Source organism: Drosophila hydei, unplaced genomic scaffold (assembly GCF_003285905.1).
Source record: "Drosophila hydei strain 15085-1641.00,03,60 unplaced genomic scaffold, DhydRS2 tig00000250-arrow-arrow-pilon, whole genome shotgun sequence".
Classification (NCBI taxonomy): Eukaryota; Metazoa; Arthropoda; class Insecta; order Diptera; family Drosophilidae; genus Drosophila; species Drosophila hydei.
This window is the reverse complement of record NW_022045696.1, coordinates 1,734,264-1,755,786: the sequence shown is the minus strand read 5'-3', so window position 1 is coordinate 1,755,786 and position 21,523 is coordinate 1,734,264. Positions and strand designations below refer to the sequence as shown.

The window sequence follows — 21,523 nt, the reverse complement described above, 5'->3', positions numbered from 1 at the left end:
AACATGGGGTAGATAAGCAACAGCTGACATAGGACCCAACAACTTGTAGTGAAATGCAACAGTTAGCTCAGCAAATGTGGCAAGTACCTGGCAAGTAGCTGCTATATTGCATGCAGATTACAGCTTGAGAGCGAGAGAGCGACAGACAGATGGAAAAAACAGTCCAGGAGACTGTGAAGAAGATAAGGAAATCGTAAGTGCTCCAAGCTATTCATCCAGGACTTAAGCCAAAACATAGTTGTATTACGCATATAATTGCAATTCCTTCATATGAATAACAATTTAATGCTAAGCCTTTTGGCCGAGACGAGGGCAGCACCGATTGGAGTGAATGACGGACGCTTAAGCTATCGACTTACCCGCACTTTGCGCACCGTCTTGCGGCTATCGTTGCGTATGTTGACCGTGACATTGACATCCTCGCCGTGCGTGTACCAGCCCTTGTCCAGACTGGCCCTTAAGCCGACGCGTCCATCGTGCAGCAGAAACGGCTTGTCTACGGCGCCCTGGGGCCCGCCGCAAGGTCCAACGCTGATGCCACCGATGCCGCCGGTGACGCCGGCATTGCTATGGGGTGGTAGCATTTCGGAGCCGGTGTTATCGCAGTGCTGCCAAGGGAACAATCAGATCCAGTTTACAAATTCCACAAAGCAAATCATTTTTTTAAAAAACCTCCGTGTGTGTTGGGTTAATATTTGCATAATTGATTTGTTAAGCTCATGTGTGTGTGTGTGTGCGTGTGTGCGTGTTCTATTACAAATCAACCGTTAAGCTATTAATGCATGTGCCGCACAACAAAATCATTTGTTAGTGGATTAACGGGAAACAAATCGGGTTATGTTATTGTGGGGCCTGTTGCTCAATGGGGCAAAGTTAAGCTGCTGGCCAGCTGGATTATGAAGCCACCTGCCTTTCGGTCAGCGATGCAAACAAATTAATTGCACAGATCAAAGCAATGCGCGCCGTTTGAGGTCGCAAATATAATTATATCAAAATTAATTGACCTCTCCAACAGCCGATTAGTGCACTTCTGGCGCCTTTGAAAATAAATTACATTTTGCTAGCGATTTGCAGTGCCATAAAGAGCGCATTTTCATTTCACCTGTTGGGCTAATTAATTAGCAGGTGCTGCGTAAAGAATTCATTAGCTTGCAGTCATTGCGTCTGTGGTCTGTGGTCTGTGGTCAAATAACTTAAAGTATATAATTGCAAATTTGATTAGCTAAATAATCAACAAGCGAGTCGAATGCAGTCGACTGCTTAATACTTGCTTAGCAACAATTAGCCACGCCCCAATGAACGAAGCAGCTAATTTATAAGAGGGGGGGGGGGCTAAATGATTAAGCTGCAAAGCTTGGCTATCCTTGCTCGACAAAACGAATATACTTTGTTCAACTGCCTGAATGAGTATGAACGTAAATGTTCCTGCTCTTTGGCTAGGAAATGCATTTGCCTATAATTTAGATCTAACTTTAGGTGCGTAATAATATTGCGGTAAGCGCACTTACCTCCTGGAAGGACTTGCTGTAGCAATGGAATGGGTCGTTGGGGCACCGCTCGATTTCGCTTTTGCTGCGACCAAAGCGTCCGCTGAACCTAAAAGACTTGGGCGAGAGGCGCAGCTTGGGAAACGATTCGCCGCGCTCCGACTTGGACTTGCTTTTGGCACCTGTGCCTCCTCCTCCGGCGGCTCCTGCTGCTCCGCCGCCTGCACTGCTAGTGCTGGGTGTTTGCTCGTGGCCGTCGCTGTTAGTCAAAGGGGGCGTGGCACTGGCCGGCGGCGATTGGGTCGAAGCGTTGGAATGCTGGCCGGCAAAGGCGGCAAAGTTCTCGGGCGCAGTATGATGGTGAAAGACGTCGGTGCGATAGATGACCCGCACGCCCATCTTGACGGAGGCCCGCCGATGGAACTTTTCATCCGTCTTGTCGGCTGTAACAAAAAGCAGGAGTGGGGAACGGGACCGTAGGGCCCAATTAGGTGGCTGATGCACAGAAAGAGGGAGCGCGAAAGACAGAGAGAGAGAGAGAAAGAGAGATAGATAGAACTGCTGCCGTTGCTCGCTAAGCTCATAAGAAGCGCAGCTGCAATCGGTCATCATTAATCGTTAAATATTAATCGTTAATCGGTAATTGTGAATTTTGATGAAATTTTGCGGTTGGGTCGGCGTCCGTCAGCGTCCGAAAGCGAATAAAAGGCCAAATGGGGTTGAATGCGCGCATTGCCAATGCAGCCAACGCTGCCAATGCTTGCTGTGAGCTTCTGCTGCAGGCGGTTGGCCGCTCCGAAACCTTTTTCTTATGTTGCAACTGTCAAGCACTATTAGAACATGCTGTCGAAGCTAGCTTATTCAGCCTAGCCCAACAGCACGTTGAGGTCCGAAAGTTTTGCCGAAAATCGAGAGAGCTGCCTGTTTGGGCCATCGAATGCTGTCAAATGCAATTTTGCCGTCAATTTTGACAATTCCATCAATTGAAAAGATAATCTCACATGAACTTTGACAGGAACATAAGAAAATGGGACTCAAGCGGCACACAAAAAACATTTAAAGTTAAACACAATGAATTGGGATAGATGTAGCAAGAAAGCGGATGCGAAACATAAAGAGAGAGAAAGAGCAAGAGTGCGAGAGAGAGAGAAGGACACGGGCAAAGAAAGAGTAAGAGAGAGAGAGAGAAGGAGAGGAACGTGGATGTTGGAAGTGAGAGAGATAGAAAGACAGGTAGGCAAGGATAGAGCAGAAGACAAACATAGAGTGAGTGAGAGAGAGAGAGAGAGAGATAGAGTAAGTTAGAGACGTAAAGGAAAGTGATAAAAATAGCGAAAGTTGGAAAACATGAATATGAATAAGTGAAAGCTTAAAGACATGAAGCGACAACAATGAAAAGGCAAACGACATTCAGTCGGCTTTACCATTAAGCTTATATTTATATATATTTATAAAGACACTGACATACACTCGCATACACACACTTTCTCGCACACACATACACACACATACACAAACAGAGACAGCAAGACAGCAACTGAACTGAAGGTGAACTGAAACGAAGTGGAGACACATCAATACGTTGATACTAAAATAGGAAAAACATAGAGGACAATACAAGTTATTACACGACAACTGAATGTTTGGACAGGCATCGGAGGACACTGTGGCAAAGGGACGAATCGTGCCGCTTACCTCGCACCGAGTTGCACAGACAGCAGCAGCGAAGGCTGCGCCACATGCGTGCCGTATATCTGGTCAGAAAATTGGTTCTGTGAATGTGTCTCTGCCTGTGCCTCCGCATCTGCCTTAACGTCATGCCCTGTGCTGCAGAGGGATCGACTCAAAGAACCTTACGGCGCTTGCGAACTGGGTATGATAAGTGCGATAAGTGCGATAAGCATAAGCAAGACATTCACAACAAACAGCGCCGCACAATAAATCAGAAAACGAAATGAATCAAAGATCACAAATCACAAACAAAACTCAAAAATCTATAATCGAAAATCAATAATCGAAAATTGTTAATCATTAATCGTTAATCGTTAATCGTTTATCGTTAATCAAAGCACAACACAACATATAACAAAGGAATACGTTTTGTTTTTGGTTTTGGTTTTGTTTTGTTTTTTTTTTTTTTAATGTTAGAATTGATAAGCATATTTGTCCATATGAGTCAGTGATGCCCCATAGACCTCAGTAATTCAGTAATCAAATTGCACACTGAAAAAAAAGCATGATTAACTTTGGCGGTGAGTCGTTTGTTCTTCTTAAATTGAAAGCTGCAAACCTGCTGTATATGAATATTATATAAAAAAAGTACCCAATGCAAAGAATCTTGTCGGAAGTAACAAATGAAAATGTACAAAGCACAGGAAACAGCTGTTGGCGATGGTCGCTTTCTAGATGGGAATGGAATGGGATACGAATCTTATGGCCCGAGGATATCATAGATCATGTATGATATATGTAGCTAGTGCAATGCTTCAATGGGAACGGCAAGGAATTAAATGAATCAAAATTTCTTTTTGCTATACAAAAAATATTCGGCCAATGAGTGTAAGGAAAATGAATATGAGTTCTAAAAAGGGATTCTAGGATGACTTTTGAAACTCAGGATCAATGGAAACAATGTGTTGTGACTCAGTTATGGAAGAAACAACAGGCTATGGCATGAATCTGAATATAATGTGACGCAATATTTCATTATCCGATTCCCTTTGATAATTAAACATTGGTGTATGCCTGCACAGGGCCACGTTCAAGGACATGGGCCTGTTTCATGCAAAGCCGATGCGAAGATGCGAAGAGGAGGATGAAGGAGATGCGAAGTGTTCAACTGCATTTAAAACTCGAATCCGAACCGTGTTGAGACCAGCTGAAAGTGATTCGCAACAATTGGTTGATTTTACCATTTCAACAGGGCTCAAACCGGCTCAAGAACCGGTTCGCTGTGCGTTTAACTTGCAATCACCAACAAAAAAAAAAAAAAAAAAAAAAAAAAAACCAGCAATTCTTAGGTAGATGATCCATAACGAGGGCAGTCCTCATACTTGGGCCGCATAATTAAAGCAAAACAATGGAGCAAACAGCGATTTGTGTGGGCCACTAGGCTGGCGGACCGGCTCCTGTCGGGGTTCACCTTTGTGCCACTTTGTTACTGCCGACAGCCGCTTGGGGGCTGCGGCGCTGGCTGACTAGCAGCTGGTCCGTTTCCAGTGGAGCGGCCGCAGGCGGCCGTTAAGCGCACTTCTTTTCATACTTGAGCACACGCACAGGATGTGCCGCACCGCGGGCAACTGGTCGACGAGCGAGGGGATTTGTTATTAAACAGAATATGCCATATCCATTGTTATTCCGAATGATATTAACTGTTAACAGGCAACATAGTGTTTGCGAATATATACATATATACTTAAAAATACTAAGACCCGATTGTATTGTACGGAATAAAACAATAAGTTATTAAAAAGCATGCAGTTTTCTCATTAGCTCATTTCCAATTGAAAGCCCACAGAGCTTTGAACGTTTCTGGTCTATGAACTTGCGGTCCGGTAGGGTCCGTCCTTCGGGCGATTCCGGGCTGTACTACGCAGGTATTCATTTCAATTCGGTTACCTTGCGAGTGCCGAAAGACAATTGAAGGAATGAGGCAAGGCGGGAAAGCATCCAAGGATAGGGTCCGACAGCAATTGAAAAAAATAAAAACCAAAAAACAAAAAAGAAACAGAAAAAAATTAAAGAACTCAAAGGAAATAGAAAACAGGCAGACGGCAGGCATTGGGAGCAGCAGGAATCGCAAAACGGAATTGGAATTCGAATGGCCGTTGGTCGCAGGTAAAACAGCCGCGCATTGCTTAACAGGCATGCATTTATATTAAATATTGATTCTATTCGCATACCCTGTAGAGGGGCATTGGCTGGAAGGTCCGTGTCGCTTGAAGGCTCTGCCATCGTTGGATGCAGTTGCTGCTCTTTGTAGGGTATCGGCTGGTCAAGCTCGATCGAGAGCAGCTCCCACAGTGCAAACTGAGCGCAACTTAAAGGCAACCCAAAATAAAATTGAATCAAAATCAATCAAAAATGAAAAAGAAGACGAAGACGAGGTGAGAGCAAATCTCTCACATCAACTTAGCTGACGTCAATAGCAGCAGCAGGCGCAGCGAAAAGTATTGGGATCTGTTCTTGTTATCGTTTTGTTTTTTGGCAAAGGCGTTAGTGGGGGCGTGGTCATCAATATAAATAGGCTGCAAATGTAATTCGATTGGGCATGCCTCGCCTATGTTGTTTCTTGCGGCCGAGAGGACGTACTCGTTGCCCGAGATACTCACGATTCGAATAGCGCTGGCAATGGCTTGATGATGTGTGATGAATGGAGGAAAGGTAATGTTTGCTGGTTAATTATAACTAAGCTCAATCGCGATCAGTTGTTCGACCTGTAAAGACGTGAATTCGAACAGCCTTCGCTTAAGCTCTACTGCTGCAGAGTTCTAAAAATAGAACTTTGCGGTGCATTCTTCAACGCAACAGCAACAAAAACCGCACACGCAGCGTTTTCTTATCGCTTGCTTCCGCGTAACTCAATTGCTTTAATTGCAATTTACGAAATTTCGTCGCTTGGCGCGAGTGCGCCTGCACTCAAAAGCACAATCCGCGATGACATCTAATGTCAATAACCTCGCTACAGCTGTAAAGGTAAATGCAGAAATGCAAGCCCAGCTTAACGTTGTGATGGCAAATAGGCAAGCCTCCATCATGCCAATAAACTCAAAAATAGATATCGCCTCCGTGCAAGGCATCACTAACAACAAAAACACGAAACGTAAACAGCCAAATTCACCAAAAACCATCAAGAAAAGGCTCATCTTCGACGAACCAAGCACCAGCAATGCAGCATTAATATCAGAAAATCGATTTTCACTGCTCGTAGAAGAAGATGAAGACTACAGCGAATCACCTGTAGCTCCAGAAGCCCCAGTATTGACCGACCAGCAAACTACACCGAAACCTCGTCCGCCCCCCATATGGTGTCCAAACATCAAGTCTGTGGCCCTACTTCAACAGATAATAGATAAAGTAATTGATGCTAAATCATACGTAATTAAGCCAAAGAAGAATAACATAGGTGTATTAACCCAATGCAGTGAGGACTATCGCAGAGTTATAGACCACTTTACTAAGCTGGAATTGGAGTTCCACTGCTACCAGCTTAAGGAGGACAAACCATATAGAGTCGTGTTCAAAGGGCTTCACTCCAGCACTGATACAACACTAATTAAAAAGGAATTGGAAACCAAAGGCCACACAATTACAAATGTGCACAACCCACTGAGCCGTATGGACAAAACACCGCTAAATATATTTTTTGTTGACGTGGCTCAGGCCCCCAACAACAAAGAAATTTTGGACATTCGAGTTGTCTGCAGGCAACGCTGCACAGTGGAACTGCCAAGAAGATACAACGACCTGACACAATGCCATCGCTGTCAAGAATTTGGACACACACAACGCTACTGCCACAAAGCTCCCAGATGTGTGCGTTGCGCCGGGAAACACGCATCCAAAGACTGCACCCGCGAAAAGGACCAGGCACCAACTTGTGTGCACTGTGAGTTACAGCACCCAGCCAACTATAAGGGCTGCCAAGTATACAAGCGGTTGCGCAAATTGCAATCCCCAGCACAAAAAAGGAGTCCCACACAAACACCGTCTACGGGTCCGAGTACTGCTTCCGAAATTACAAGGCCCCGGAGCATTACCCAAGCCACGAGCTTTGCAACGCCTATTAGTGGTGTTTCTTACGCACAGGCCGCTAGAGGTGGACCGTCAAATAAGAATACCACAAGTGACACTTTGTTCACTGAAATGCTTCAGCAACAACAACGTCAGTTTGACGCAATTAATGCCGAGCTCAAAGCGATGCGAGAAGTACAATCCCAACAAGCAACCATGCTAAACAGTTTAATGGCCATCATAACCAAGCTTGCCTACAAATAATGGCTTTACGTGTGGGTATCTGGAACGCCAATGGCCTGAGAAACAAGACTCAGGAACTGGCTGCGTTTCTCTCACAAGAAAACATAGATATAATGTTAATAACAGAAACTCATGAGTGCCCCACTACACAAATTTTCGGATACGAACACTATCAGGCTCATGGTGAAGGAGCAAACTGCTTTGGTGGATCCTCAATCCTCATACGAGCAACAATACCGCATACACCTTTACTGCCAATTTGCAACGCAACAATGCAGGTCTCAGCCATCACCCTGCCTACGTCTATTGGAGCGATCGAAGTTGCGTCAATTTATCTTCCGCCAAACACTGGTCTGTGTGATCATCACATGGAACAGGTTCTAGGCCAAAGGTTGAATAAGACCCTCATCGGCGGCGACTGGAATGGATGGCACCCATTTTGGGGAAGCAATAGTGCGAATCGTCGCGGAGAAGTCATATTTGAGGCGATTCAAAACTTACAATTCAGCATATTGGCGACTGGAGCCCCCACCCGTTACCCAATTAATGGACACAGGCCCTCGGCAATCGACTTCGCTGTCTACAAAGGCATCTGTGACCGGCAATTGACCATTGAAGAATCCTTGGACCTATCCTCTGACCACCTGCCACTAATAGTCACAATCCACGCGCAGCCACAGCCCTTGCCCATTAGGAAACAACTACTGCCAGCAGGATCAGATTTAGGAGTCTTTAGGCGCGAGCTCCATTACTCTTTGCACATAGAAATGGAACTTAACACTCCTGAAGACGTGGACTACGCAGCAAACAAACTGCAGGAAGAAATAGTCAAAGCTGCGCACCAAGCCGCCCCACCATCTTGCCAAACAAGACAACAGTCTCCGTACAACATCCCCCTCACCTTGGAGGCCCAACACCTACTAATACACAAAAGATGGGCCAGGAGACGCTGGTTAAGATTACGCACGCCTGATGCCAAATCCATGTACAACGAAGCCACGAGGCATCTTAAAGCTGCTCTCGCCCTGCTTCAAAAGAGGTGTATCAGCGATGCGCTGGTACGAGCTGAATCGCCCACTGACGCAGAGTTTCAATTATGGAAATTTACAAGAAAGCTCAAACGGCAGCCAATACGTCGTCATCCCATTCGGAGCATTTCTGGTTCCTGGCACATTGGAGACGAAGCTCAAGCTGAGGCTTTTGCAAACCACCTTCAAGACCAATTCACGCCGGTGATTACCGCAGAGGCCTCAGAAATCGAAGCAACAGAAGACATCGTTCTCTCGCCCCTCCCAGCTGAAGACCAGATAACTGGATGTACAAAAGAAGAGGTTCTTGAACACATCAGAAGAGTGAAGGCAAAAAAATCCCCTGGATATGATCTAATAAACGGCAGAGTCCTTAGAGCACTGCCTGACTCCACCATAGACTACATAACTATGGTGTACAACGCCATGCTCCGCATCCGGCACTTTCCAGCCTGCTGGAAGCGCGCCGTGATTGTGATGATTCCTAAGCCTGGCAAACCCGTGGGAGAAATTGAGTCGTACAGACCAATTAGCCTGTTGCCAGTACTCTCCAAAATATTCGAAAGAATATTTCTGGAACGAGTACTGACACATCTGGGACGCCAGGAGGCCATTCCAAACCATCAGTTTGGCTTCAGGAGACAGCATGGAACACCGGAACAGGTTCACAGAGTTGTGCACCATATCCTTGGAGCCTTTGAAGAAAAGATGTACTGCTCTGCCGTCTTTTTAGACATCAAACAGGCGTTTGATCGAGTTTGGCACCTGGGACTGCTGCAGAAAGTGAGGACCACCCTTCCAGCCCCATTTTTCGCGTTGCTATCCTCATACCTTATTGGAAGAACCTTCCAAGTGTCAAGGGGGCAAGCAGTATCCTTGACTAGACCAATTATGGCTGGAGTACCACAGGGCAGTGTTCTAGGCCCAACACTTTATACTTTATTCACAGGAGATATGCCAACTCCCGAGCCAAATATAGGAAGTACAGATGCAGTACTCATAGCGACCTATGCAGATGACACCGCCATCTTATCACGTCACGTATCTGCGCAAGAAGCTTCAGACTCACTACAAAAATATCTGGACTCTTTCGGACGCTGGGCAAAACGGTGGTGTATCACCATTAATGCACAAAAGTCTGTACATACTACCTTCGCCACTAGAAGAGGAGATTGCCCAAGCGTTGCATTGGGGCCCACTATTCCCAAAGCCTCAAAAGTAAAGTACCTTGGTATCACTCTTGACACTCTTGACAGAAGGCTGACTTTTAAAGCGCACATAAGTCAAGTAACCTCAAAATGCAAAAGCAAGCTAAAAACCCTCGACTGGATGCTGAGAGCTTCAAGCAAGTTGTCTTACAGCAGCAAGGCCGCCATCTACAAGGCAATAGTTGTCCCAACCTTCGTATATGGTATCTCTCTATGGGGCTCCTCGGCGAAGACTACAAGGAACAAAATTCAGACCCTGCAGAATAAAGCACTACGCAGATGGACTGGAGCCAGCTGGTTTGTAAGAAACTCAGTCTTACATAGGGATTTAGCAATTCCCACAGTTGCTGAACTCATTGGGCGACACAGTTCAAGATACGCGGACAGACTTGCAGCGCATCCTAACCATCTCGCAAGCAACCTGGCTATAAACAACAATAGGCGAAGACTGAAGAGATTGCATCCTCTAGACAATATTAGAACTAATTAAGATAGTAGCTACAAGTGCAGAATAATTGGCATATCTGCCCTCCCATTAGTTAAGGTTTAGAGCTAAATGCGCTATAGAGTCTAAGACAATAAGCTGCAACAAAATAAAGAAATAAAAAAAAAAAAAAAAAAAAAAAAAAAAAAAAAAAAAAAACTAAGCTTAATTAGTCAACAAACCTTTAGATGTGTCTTGCGTTGATGTGAGCTACATGATGTGTTGATCTTAAGCGTAAAGCAACTAAAGGCTATAAAGATACAACTTAAAATATTGCCTAAGCATTGCCCAGGGTATTTCCAAGTTTGTGATGCGGAGTTATTCAATGGCATTTCCTACAGTGTTTCTTCGTGTGTCTTCGCTTGCAGACACCTCCACTGCTTTCATCCATATTTGACTTACCTTCGAGAGAGCACTAGATCCGATAGCAGAAACTTTTTTGCATCCCAAAAAGGTTTCCAAGATTTTATTGCTTTTGCTAATCAAAAGCTCCACTACTTTTTACTGTCCCAATGACAGTAGCTGAAAGGGACTCGGAATTGAGCTTTGGCCAATTTGAGTTCCGCTTTCAGCTAGTGTCATTTATCAGATGATTTAGCTCCTACTACGCGCCCCATTGACATACTTCTTCTCTGACTGCTTTGCTCTAGCCTGATGCTATACATCACCTTCAAGGCTCCTGTTCCGATGTCCTCGGAGCAATTGGCTATATGTACAGAAGTCCATAGCGAAAGATATAGCAAAAAACTTACCAATGAAGCAGCGTACATCGTAGCTGGTGCCAATGGGGGCTCCGTAGTAACGTTTAGCCGGCACTAGCTGGACACTGGGCGGTGCCTGGGCGGTCAGCGACAAGGTAAATGGATGTGCCCCATCGCCCAGTCGCTTCAATAAAGCCTCCTGCAACGAGAGTAATCGGGTCAGACCACAGCAAACTGCAGTGCCAAATCTGAGAATTGGCAATTTAATTGATTTTCTTGGAAGACAGAGAGAGAGAGAGAGACGGGACAGAGACAGACCGTTTAGGTCAAGGCAAGCTGAGAAGGAGATGCCGAATTCTATGTCAAACTCTGGCTTAGAGAACAAGTTGAAGGAGGAAGGGTCTGCCCTTGGCTGTTATTTGGGTCAGGGCAATATAAAACGACAGTCAGACTTACTTATTAAATGCTTATCTAGGGATATCAAGGCTTAGCTAAAGGAGTCAGCCAGACTTCATTAAGGAAGAGAGACTGAATACATTATAGAGCAAAGTCCGGACTTAGACGTCCGACCTCATCACTTAGGTACTTTTCAGCCATGTCTAACAGATGTACAGTATCTATGTGTGTGTGTGAGTGTATTATTGAAGGTTATATTTAGTTTTTAATTATGCACTTCGACCTTTTGATTAGGGGAGCGGGCAATTTGAATTGCGGGCTTTGTTTTGGCTTTGATAACAATGCTTTTTGTTAAATCTTCTGCTGTTTTTGGCATTTCATTTGCATTTGATTATGTATACGGTATAATGCGATGCCTCTGGCCCTCACTCTGCTCCTGGCGCTGGTCCTGGCCATGATCCTGGCGCTGGTTGTGCCCTTGGATTTATACCTAAATATCCTACCCCCAGCGCGCGTTTCTCTGTATCGTGTTGCCGAGCTGTGTGGGCTAATGGGCAACAGCCGCAGCCGCAGCCACAGCCGCAGCCACAGCCGCAGCCGCAGCCACAGCCACAGCCACAGCCACAGCCACAGCCACAGGGGCAGGCCATCACAGCAACCAGCACCACTACTCTTCTCTGCTTTGGCATTGACTTTGCCTCGAACTGTGCACGGCATTTTAATGGAAAGTATTTAAAGACAATTCCCTAGCACAAATTGTTTGGCTCTGCAAGCGTTTTGTTCTTCTTTCAGCGCCATTTGTGGCTGAAACGGCAAGAGGCCAGAGAGTAGGTGTGGCAAAGCGGTTCTTGTGGAATGCGAAGGGAACACCAAGCATGTCTTCCTAGGCAGCCATTGTCAGGGAAATTCCCTTAGGGCTGCAAAGATGTAGCTGCTGGCTTAGCACTGAGGCAACAAATTTAACTGTCGCGCTAATAAGTAGCTTGTTCGCATACAAACATGTTGATATTTGCGAACAAATCTCTGCTTGGGCAAGCCAAATCTAGTTAGCTATTACCGCAAATAACTGTGTTGCTTATGTAACACTGATACTCCCACTGAGTCGAGCGGCAGACGAACTAAGCTGGAGGAAGCAGAAATATTATTGAATTTTAATGAAATTGGAATGAAATTTGAATGCATTTTGGCTTCTCGTCTATCGATCTATCAATCGACATCTGTTTCTTAACAAATCTTGCAATGATTCATCAATGTCTCAGGCACATCATATCTTTCAGCTATCGATGTCGCAGCTCCCTTGCCGTTTAGCCTTTACTTTGCCTATCTTCATTGATTTGAAATCCTTTCGAATTGTCTATCGACTAAGCTCTAGCCTCTTCTTCAAGTTGCTTTATCTTCTTTGATTTGAAAGCCTTTAGAAGTCTATTGACTAAGCTGTTGCTTCTTCTCATAGCCTTTCAGTACTTTCTATGCCAGCTTTTATTTTCTACAACATTTTCAAACACATTAAAATGTCTGCAGATCTGTTCTCGATTGTCAGCTTAGCTCAGACCGTTAAGATCAATTTATCAACATATTTATCAGGAATTAATTGGAAAAAAAACCCCTCTTTAATCTGGCTGTCTGCAGACGCAAACAATTTTCCATTCGACATCTTCGACATTTCGCTTTGCGCTCGGCCTTCTTAGCCGCGTTATTTTTGAAATACTTGGCCAATGGTGCGGGATACTCTGCTGCCAGGAGCAACTTATTAAAGTCAAATTTATTTAATTATGCATGTTTGTGTTGCTGTTTTAAGCGCCCATCAGTGGCTGTGGCAGTGGCAGTGGCAGTGTCTATGTGGCCAACAGTAAATAACTTACTAAATGTATTATGCAAATCGGTCAAGACAAGCGAGAAAAATTGAAGTTGAAAACTTAGGCCTGCAAACTGTAAACTGATTGCCTAACCGAATTTTGGTGAGTTTGGCTGTCAAAAATATGATGGCTAAATAAATGATTGCATGTCAAATTTAATAAAAGGGAAAGTTCAAATTGAAGCTTGCTTCAGGGTTACCATTCTGTCTCTCCCTCTGGCTCCCCTTTCGAGCTGCTACACAAAAGCGCGCTGGCGAAAAACAATGCGAAAGGGAATCGCAAACATTTGTACAGCTTTTAGTTAAATGAAATTGATTTTCAATTGGTTTAAGTGCAGTAAACTGCCGCCTTTAAACATATGACGAACACGTGGCACAAGTGGCAAGCTAGCATTCGGCGAGGCACAGGACAGCGTCAGGAGCTCCTCACCTAAAATGTCAACAAAACAGCTACAACAGCAATGACTGCCTCCGACTTCCTGCCGCTCCCTCTCTCCCTCTCTCCCTCTTTGTTTACCATCAAACCGGAAGGAGTCTAGCATACTTTGTTGCGCGAGCTTTAAATCTGAGCTAAGTAAAGAACAAAACACCAGAGCACCATCAATTTCAAAGCGCTTGCAATTATTTCCAAATACAGCTACAATGAATACATAACAAGCGTCGCTCTAGCAAAAGTGTGAGACTAGCACATACCCTGGAAATCAGCCTAGCACATATTTGAGTTCCTTTGCATATAAACAAATCAAGGCTTAAACGATTGCCATGGGATTTCAATTTATGTTTATATATATAATTGAAAAATTTATATATATATATCCGGCCTTAAGTTTCACTGTCCCTCTCTCCTGGCTTTTGCGCTCTTTGCTGCAGTACAATTTGCTTGCTTTGCTGCTATACAAAGGTGCTAAAAGCAAATGAGTTTTTTTCCAATTTATTTGCCACTGAGGCAGCTGCTGCATGTTGTTGTTATTGTTGTTGCAGTTAGACAGTTTCTTGAGCTAGTAGCTGCAGAAAGTTAAGCCAAAAAAAGAAAAAATAAATAAAATTGCGCTCGTTCGCCGAGTTTGCCTATCAGTTTTAATAGCGCTAGAAACTTCGCAGCCAAGCTGCACGCAGCCCGCCTGCTGCCTGCTGCCTGCTGCCTGCTGCCTACTTTGAAAAGTGCTCGACTGGTTGGCCAAGTGCTCGTCTCGCACTCGTCGCCTCTAAAGTGTCTGCTCAACAACACACAAACTGACACTTCAGCCGGTCAATGAGGGAATAGGGCTGTGGTAGAAGTCAGAAGGCGGGCCGAGGGGGAAACTGTGCCGCACTGCATAATTTCAATTACAATGATTGCAACGTTGACACGCTGCTTGCAACTTACCTGAAGTGGACTGAGCGTCTCCGCCGAGGGCTCCTCGAGGCGTGGCCAAATCTGATGCAGCGACATAATGGCCTCGTTGCAGAAGCGCAGCCCCATCACCTCCTCGTCCTCGCGCCCATAGCTGCAAAGAAAAAGGGCCGCGCAATTATTTATGAATTATGTGCAGCTGGACATACAGCGGCAGGCTCCACGAATTCGATTTCAAGCCGTCCTGGCGATGGGAACGGGGCTCAGGGCGTGTTGGGGGGTCTACCTTACCGAAATGTCAGAGTTAGTTGAGCATAAACGCGATATCCTTGAATGGCTTTCGGGTCGACATAGACTATACCACGCAGCACCGATGGATTGTTGCCACTGAGTACTATCTCACGGGTCGGCAAATAAAGGGTGATCACGCAGTTCGGCGACGTCTTCTTGTACACGCGCTGGGTCCCAAAGTCATCCTTGTGTATCCTGTAAAAGGTGATGCGAAATGCAAGTCGTCCTGTTAGCAATGCCTTCAATTACACGCGCAATTTCAGGTGCTGCGCAACAAAATCTTGTTGGTAAAGTAGTGTGGCTGTACTTAAGAGACGCACTTGAGAGTGCCAACTTTATGGCCTTCATCTGCCTAGGCGGCCAAATGATGTTTCACTTAACTAGAGCCAGTGAGAGCCACAGCCGTTGGCCGGGTCGTCCGACTTACACGTGGATCTGCATGAGTATACCCGGTTAGTGTTGTCTGCCGCTTGCAACTGCCTCTATACTTACGGCTAACCGGCTCAACTTGCCACACATGCCCCAGATTCCAAAGGGCCTTCGATCTGTGCTTATATTAATAGTGCTATTCTGAACTAAGAATAATAATCATTGCTTGGCTCTCGTATCCATTCCTAACTCTGCCGGCTGCAGCACACTAATCCATTCAATCTTGCAGTGTTGTAAAATGCCCGTGGATCAGGTCGCAGTATTCTTGCATAAAACTAGTGTGGCGTCTGAGCTTGACAACTAATAATTCAATGCTTAATTAGCTGCGATTCAAGCGTGCGCAGGGCATGCGCCATTGCTACCCTGGCCAGAGCTGCGAGCAGGTGTGTGTGTGTGTGTGTGTGTAGGCGGGTGAGTCTAAAAATAGTTCTGCCTGGACAGCTGCGGAGCATTGGTATGCGTGCAACATTTTGTGGCAGCTCCATTGTTTTGCACACCCGCTAATAAACAAACATGCTAATTCAAAATTGCTGTCAGTTGTTGTTGACGCTGTTGCGCGCATCAAAAGATGTGGTAAACAATTTATTGGACTGCTCTAATCTGCTCTGCAGGCTCCGCGAAACTTTCAACAGCCTCTGACACCTGACAACTAACTCGCCTGCAGCTGGACAGCTGCAAATGCATTTCGCATGCAGCAACTTCAATTAGAATAACCTTAAACACGGCCTGCCATAGTCAGGATGAACTCATTTCGCTGGCAACTGCACGCGTTTTAATTTAATTGTTTGGGCTTATACTTGGAATAGATTCATGTTGAGAGAATATATATTGGGCTGAGCCCATGATACAATAGAGGAAAGCAAGATATCAGCTCGATTAGATATAGAAAATATAGTCCATAAAATAATTATGATATAGATAGAGACATAGTTATAGACGTGTTATAGTTAGATATCATTATACATATGCTAATTGTTATAGATAAGGATGTAGCACAGATATGTAGTTTTATGTATATATATATGAATGTGCAGATGTAGGCTTAGTTGGCCAAATGTTGGCTCTTGTGGCTGTGTTCATAAAAATAGTAGTGCTGCACTAGACAAGGATTGGCTTGCGGTCCAAGAGGCCGACGTCGTGCTATGGACAGCCTCAACTTTTGTGGCAAACTCATCGGCCAGAGCAGAGCTGTGGCAAGTAGTTGAGTGGGCGTGACCATGCAGCTGACAAGTGGTAATAAAAAATCTAACATTACAAGTTAAACTAATGGTAAAGAGCTGTTGCTTTCACTACTATTTTTATGAACAACGAAATTTTTAATTAATTTAAATATTTTATTTTAGCTGAAACAAAAAAACTTTTAAATGAATTATGTCAAAAGATGAAAGATGTTGAGCAACACTTAGGCAGGCAAAGTCAATTGATAATATGCGACACGACCAGAGTTAGAGACACTGAATACAAATAAGCTCAGCTGCGCAGCTGGACTCATCAATAATGTGTGCCTAAAACATAACATAGTTTGCAAACAAAAGTCAATCTCTGCACGTGCCAAAGGCACTTTGACACGCAAAAGTTAGCTAACTTGATTTGGCCGGCACTTAAAAGCGATGGCAACTGCCTTTGCACTCTCAAACTATATTTTTGATAAGTATTTGTTGATTTTCGTTGATCAAATTTGAAAGCGCTGTCCGTACAGGCAGGCCATATGCTAATATAATTCAATAATAATATAAGGCCACCTGCTATGCGTTGCATATTGCGAGAGAACGTGTCAGCAGGTGGCAGGCAGGCATCAGGCATCAGGCATCAGGCATCATCAGGCCCCCGCAATGCATTAATATTGGATACAAAGCTGGCCTTTGACAAGAACAATTAGTCAACTATGTGGCAAGCACTCAGCATGCGTGCAACAAGGTACTTTGTGGCAAGCGACTCTTCACATTTTCAGGGCTCAGCAGAACATTGAAAAATACAGTTGCCCTTTCAGCGCTTGATTGCGTATTATTCATATGCGAATGTCGCCCGTCTGACAGAGTATTTACATATGTACGCATGTGTGAGGTACGCTCGATTACAAAGTGAGCCGAGGAATATATTACAATTTCATCAGATATTTTTTGACGTTATTGACTTACTGGCAGACGTTAATATCTGATCCAAAAGACAAAAAGGAACCAAACGCAACTTGCATTTACCCGCACGCCGGTGAGCAGCTGTAATTAAAAGCTACGTCGACAGCAGTCGGCGTCCTAGTGCCAGCCGAGGCCACGACCCTTCGCAAGCGACACAAATGAAATATATAAGAATACATATTTCTATTGAAATTTACGCATGTATTTTATCGGATCTGCATTTTGTTTCTGCTTTCAATAGACGCCATTCGGCTAACATTTGTCCTTTTGGGTCTGTCGCTGTTTTTAATAAATGCTTTTCGGCTACTATTTACTTTTGTGTGCACAAAGAGTGATTCAATCGCTTTTATTGCATTTGCATTCACTCATTATTAATCTGCATTTTCCCTCGAAATTGCATTTCAATCGGCATTTTTTATATATATTTGCTTCGCTTATACCATTGGGCGCTGCAGTCGTTTTTTTGGTTAGAAATTGCGATTATTCGGTGGTGTAGTTAGTGACTGAAAGAACGGCATTCATTCATTTAATTACCACTAAGTATTGCAGCTCATTAGCCAGTCAGCCAACAATTGGCCCTAACTCCATTGCACTGCATTGAAAGGCAGATTATTTGTGGTCTATTTAAAGAGTTCCACTGCATGAAGTCAAATCCTATTTAATTATTATTAAATACAAATCACATTTTGTGAATACGTAAATGAAATAAATACTTTCAAAAATATTGAATTTCACATTTAAGTAAATTTTTATTAAAAATACATTTGAATTTGCAATATGTTTATCTTTGCGCATTTAGTTGGCTTCATGGACTTGAAATGAATATCAATTACTGCATCAAAACGTACGGAAGCTCTGTAATTGTGAATTAATGCTTTTTACATAAATTTACGGAGCCAAAGGTGAGCATAGCTATGATATATGATAAGTATCCATATAAAAGCAAGGCAAATCAAAGCAAAAGCAGTTGCCATAGCACAGGGCAAGGCTCAAAATGCTGCTGCTGCTGCTGCTGCTGCTGCAGCTGTTTATGAATTCTATTGCAAAGTTGTACACTTCAATTTTATCCGATTGATATCTGCAAATGACAGATGGTTTGAGCCGTTATGCCGCCACAGACAATGGGCTGCCTTCTCGCTGCCTTTCCTGGGACGGCTGGTTGAAACAAGTATTCAATCGCGTTTGAAGTTCCCTGCGTTTCGTTAAAGAGTTTTGCTTGATAATGGATACAAGCGCATCGGCTACTCAAATGCCAAGTCTCCTTCACGCACACAAAGGACCAAAGTACCCAAAATCATATTATACTATATCTATGTCTATGTCCTTAAATACCTACTGAACTGTACTTTCATTGAGGGTCTGTTGAAAATCACTTTTGCTGCAACTCAGGCAGCAACATTTACCTTAGCTTGCGCCGACAACTGTTCGTGCAACCAATTTTCAGGCACTGTAAAGCTGTTGCAAAATCGCTCACGCGTAACATTCTACTGCCAACAAATTGATGTATATATATATATATATATATATATAACATTTATCTATATATGCTGTATCCTGCACTTGCTGGGCAGCTTTCAATTAGAGTGCGCCTCACTAACAAGCCGTTAACTGATGGGCTCGTTGCCCGGCTCTCGACATGAAGCCCAAAACTAGCATTAGAGCTTTTCCTTTTTTTGTGTCGTGACTCTTAGTCGCCAGGGAAATAGTGTCAACAAGGCAAAGCACCCAAAACTCAACCGCTTAACCAGCTATCATCGTTCTAGCTCCAGCTCTAGCATGTTTATAACTTTCTACCTTGACGCTTTTGTTTGCATGCCACGACAGATGTCCAGCTGCCACAGGAGTCGCCCTGCTATCGTTGCCCTTTTGGCGCTGAGTGAAAATTTATTTTGCGGCCAGGTGGCAACGAGCGAGAAGCGACGAACATTGTCTAATTGGTATAAATTAAACAAACGCTGCCGTTCAACGAGGCGTTGCCCATTCGAGGTTTGCGGGGCGTATACGTAATGCGCCTTTTTTTAATAGCCATGTGGTCTGCGGTCAGTGGGCGACCTGCTGCCTAGTGCCTGATGTCTGCTGCCTGCTGCCTGCTACCTGCTACCTGCTACCTCCTGCCTGCTTAAGTGCACTGACATGCCTCACACTCTGCCATCTAACCCGAATCAAAATATGCGCCGTGCCAGGCAATCAGCAGGTGTTAGCCAATGTCCATAATTCAATTTGTATTTGCCGAATGGGCCGGGGGCAAATTAACAGATTATTGACCGTAAATCATGTTTGCCAGCAGCCACAAAGCTGGTCAGCCGATACGCGCTACCGTAATTATAGCTAATAGTGGCTCGAGTGCGTATTTGAGCTGAATTATAAATTATATTTAACCAACCATGGACCGAAAGTTATTCGAGCAGCTTAAATATTCGTGCTTGAATACAATGGCGTGCCGACAGGCTCCTTAGACTGAAAGCCAACTAGCAGCAAGTTTCCATGAATATCCGCTAAAGTCATGGGGTGCAAGTATTTACGGTCAAGAAAGAAAGGTTCGGCAGCAAGCGACTTAATACTTTAGACACTTTCGAGCCGGCTTAAGTATCATATTTAAGTATTCAGCATCCATGGTTGTGCGTAGCCTTCGCTGGCTCAGTCGGCTACGTAATTGCAAAATAATTAACGCTCGTTTCAAGGCGCTAGCAATGGCAATGGCAGTGGCAGTGGCAGTGGCAGTGGCAATGCTGTGACTGTGGCAATGCATCAAGGATAACGCCGCAAAATCAAAGCGGCATCGTAATGAGCAAAGGCAAAGGCAAAAGCCAAAGCAAAGAAAATCAAATAAATGAACGATGACAGTCGATAGCTGCGGCGGCGAGGCAGGCGGCCACGTCCTGGCATCAAGGACGCTGCCTTAACGGCACTTTGTCGTACAGGATATTTGATTTACCGCGCCACAGCGACCGCGTCGACCGCTTCAACCGCCGCGACCGCTACGCCCGCTCAGCAGGTGGTGCTGAGTGTAAAATATATCGCTGATGCCATAAAGCGAATAAATAAAATATATACAATCTGAGATGTTGCCACCGGGTGTACCAAGCCGTGCCATACTCTAGTAGCGGCCTGTAGCGCAAGCTGGCGCCAGACGCACTGAATAATTCGTCCGACCCATAGCCTTTTGCCGAGTTCCGAGCGAGTATGAAAACTAAGAAATGAAAAGGCAAAGAAAAAGCGAGACGCCGCGTCGTCTTTGCGTCTGAGTGCAACTTGGCGGCAGTCACCTGCACAGCATTAATTGCATTGCCGCTGACCTTGGCTGTGGCTTGGCTGCTAAGCTCTACCCGACACGTATACGCCAGCGCAGCCGTTTCAAAAGTCGCCCGCAATTGGAATTTGCTTGCCCCTACCTGTCCAACTGGCATAGCTATGTTAATATCTAAAAATAGCAACAGCTAACTGTGACGCCAAATTAGATTTACAATACCATTCCAGAAGTTAACAACTTCAGGGCCAACTAACTGACAGCGGACATACATATGCTACCTGGTCACTTGATTTATGATCGCTTGAGAGACCAGCAAGCCACCTTTTTGAGCACTTTTAATAGACTCGATTGCTATTCAATTGAAATGCCTTTTCAACTGAATTATGTCTTTGTGAATGGCGTTGGCTTCGCTTTTGTTATGCGGCGCATGTTTGCATTGCAAGCAGCTCAGGGTCAATGGGCAATATCTAAAATAAGTTGGCACAACAAATAAGCTTTGCGCTAAGCGTCTCGTCGTCCTTGGTCGCTTCAGCTGAAATAGAATATAATTGTAATGCTTTGGGATGCGAATGATTTGTGTTCTCGATGTACCAGCATAAAGCACGCTCATGTGCGTCCTTGTCAGTGAGTAAATCCATATATAATTGCTATGCTATAAGAGAGATCAGTTGCCTATTGCATATCTACTAACTGGTCCGTATCGTATCAAGTTGCAATATTATTGGAGCCCCATTGAAAGAATCTGTCTTAAGTGCTCAGTGGGGCATCTGCAACGGGCTAAATTTTCATTTTTGATTTCTTGTTGGCTGAGAAACCCCTCCGAATGAAACATTGGGGTCTACTGGCAGCTGCGCTAATGCGGCTTAGCTGACAGAGCGCCCTTCAAAGTTGGCCAAGTGGCAGCCAAGGCTTTTGCAGCATCAGCATTAACAGTTGGTTCATTATAGTTA

At 44.5% G+C, this 21,523-nt stretch overlaps 1 protein-coding gene across 3 annotated transcripts in view; it reads right to left on the bottom strand.

The window, feature by feature from the left end:
• The window catches only part of LOC111602064, a 60,313-nt gene that overhangs the window by 10,029 nt on the left and 28,761 nt on the right, over positions 1-21,523 (bottom strand). For all 3 annotated transcript variants that reach the window (XM_023318978.2, XM_023318979.2, XM_023318980.2), the window contains 5 exons: positions 14,760-14,954; positions 14,502-14,622; positions 10,936-11,083; positions 1,509-1,930; positions 360-608 (listed from right to left, as the gene is read on the bottom strand). In XM_023318978.2, coding sequence (XP_023174746.2) covers positions 360-608; positions 1,509-1,930; positions 10,936-11,083; positions 14,502-14,622; positions 14,760-14,954 — 1,135 coding nt within the window. The remainder of the gene's footprint in view (positions 1-359; positions 609-1,508; positions 1,931-10,935; positions 11,084-14,501; positions 14,623-14,759; positions 14,955-21,523) is intronic.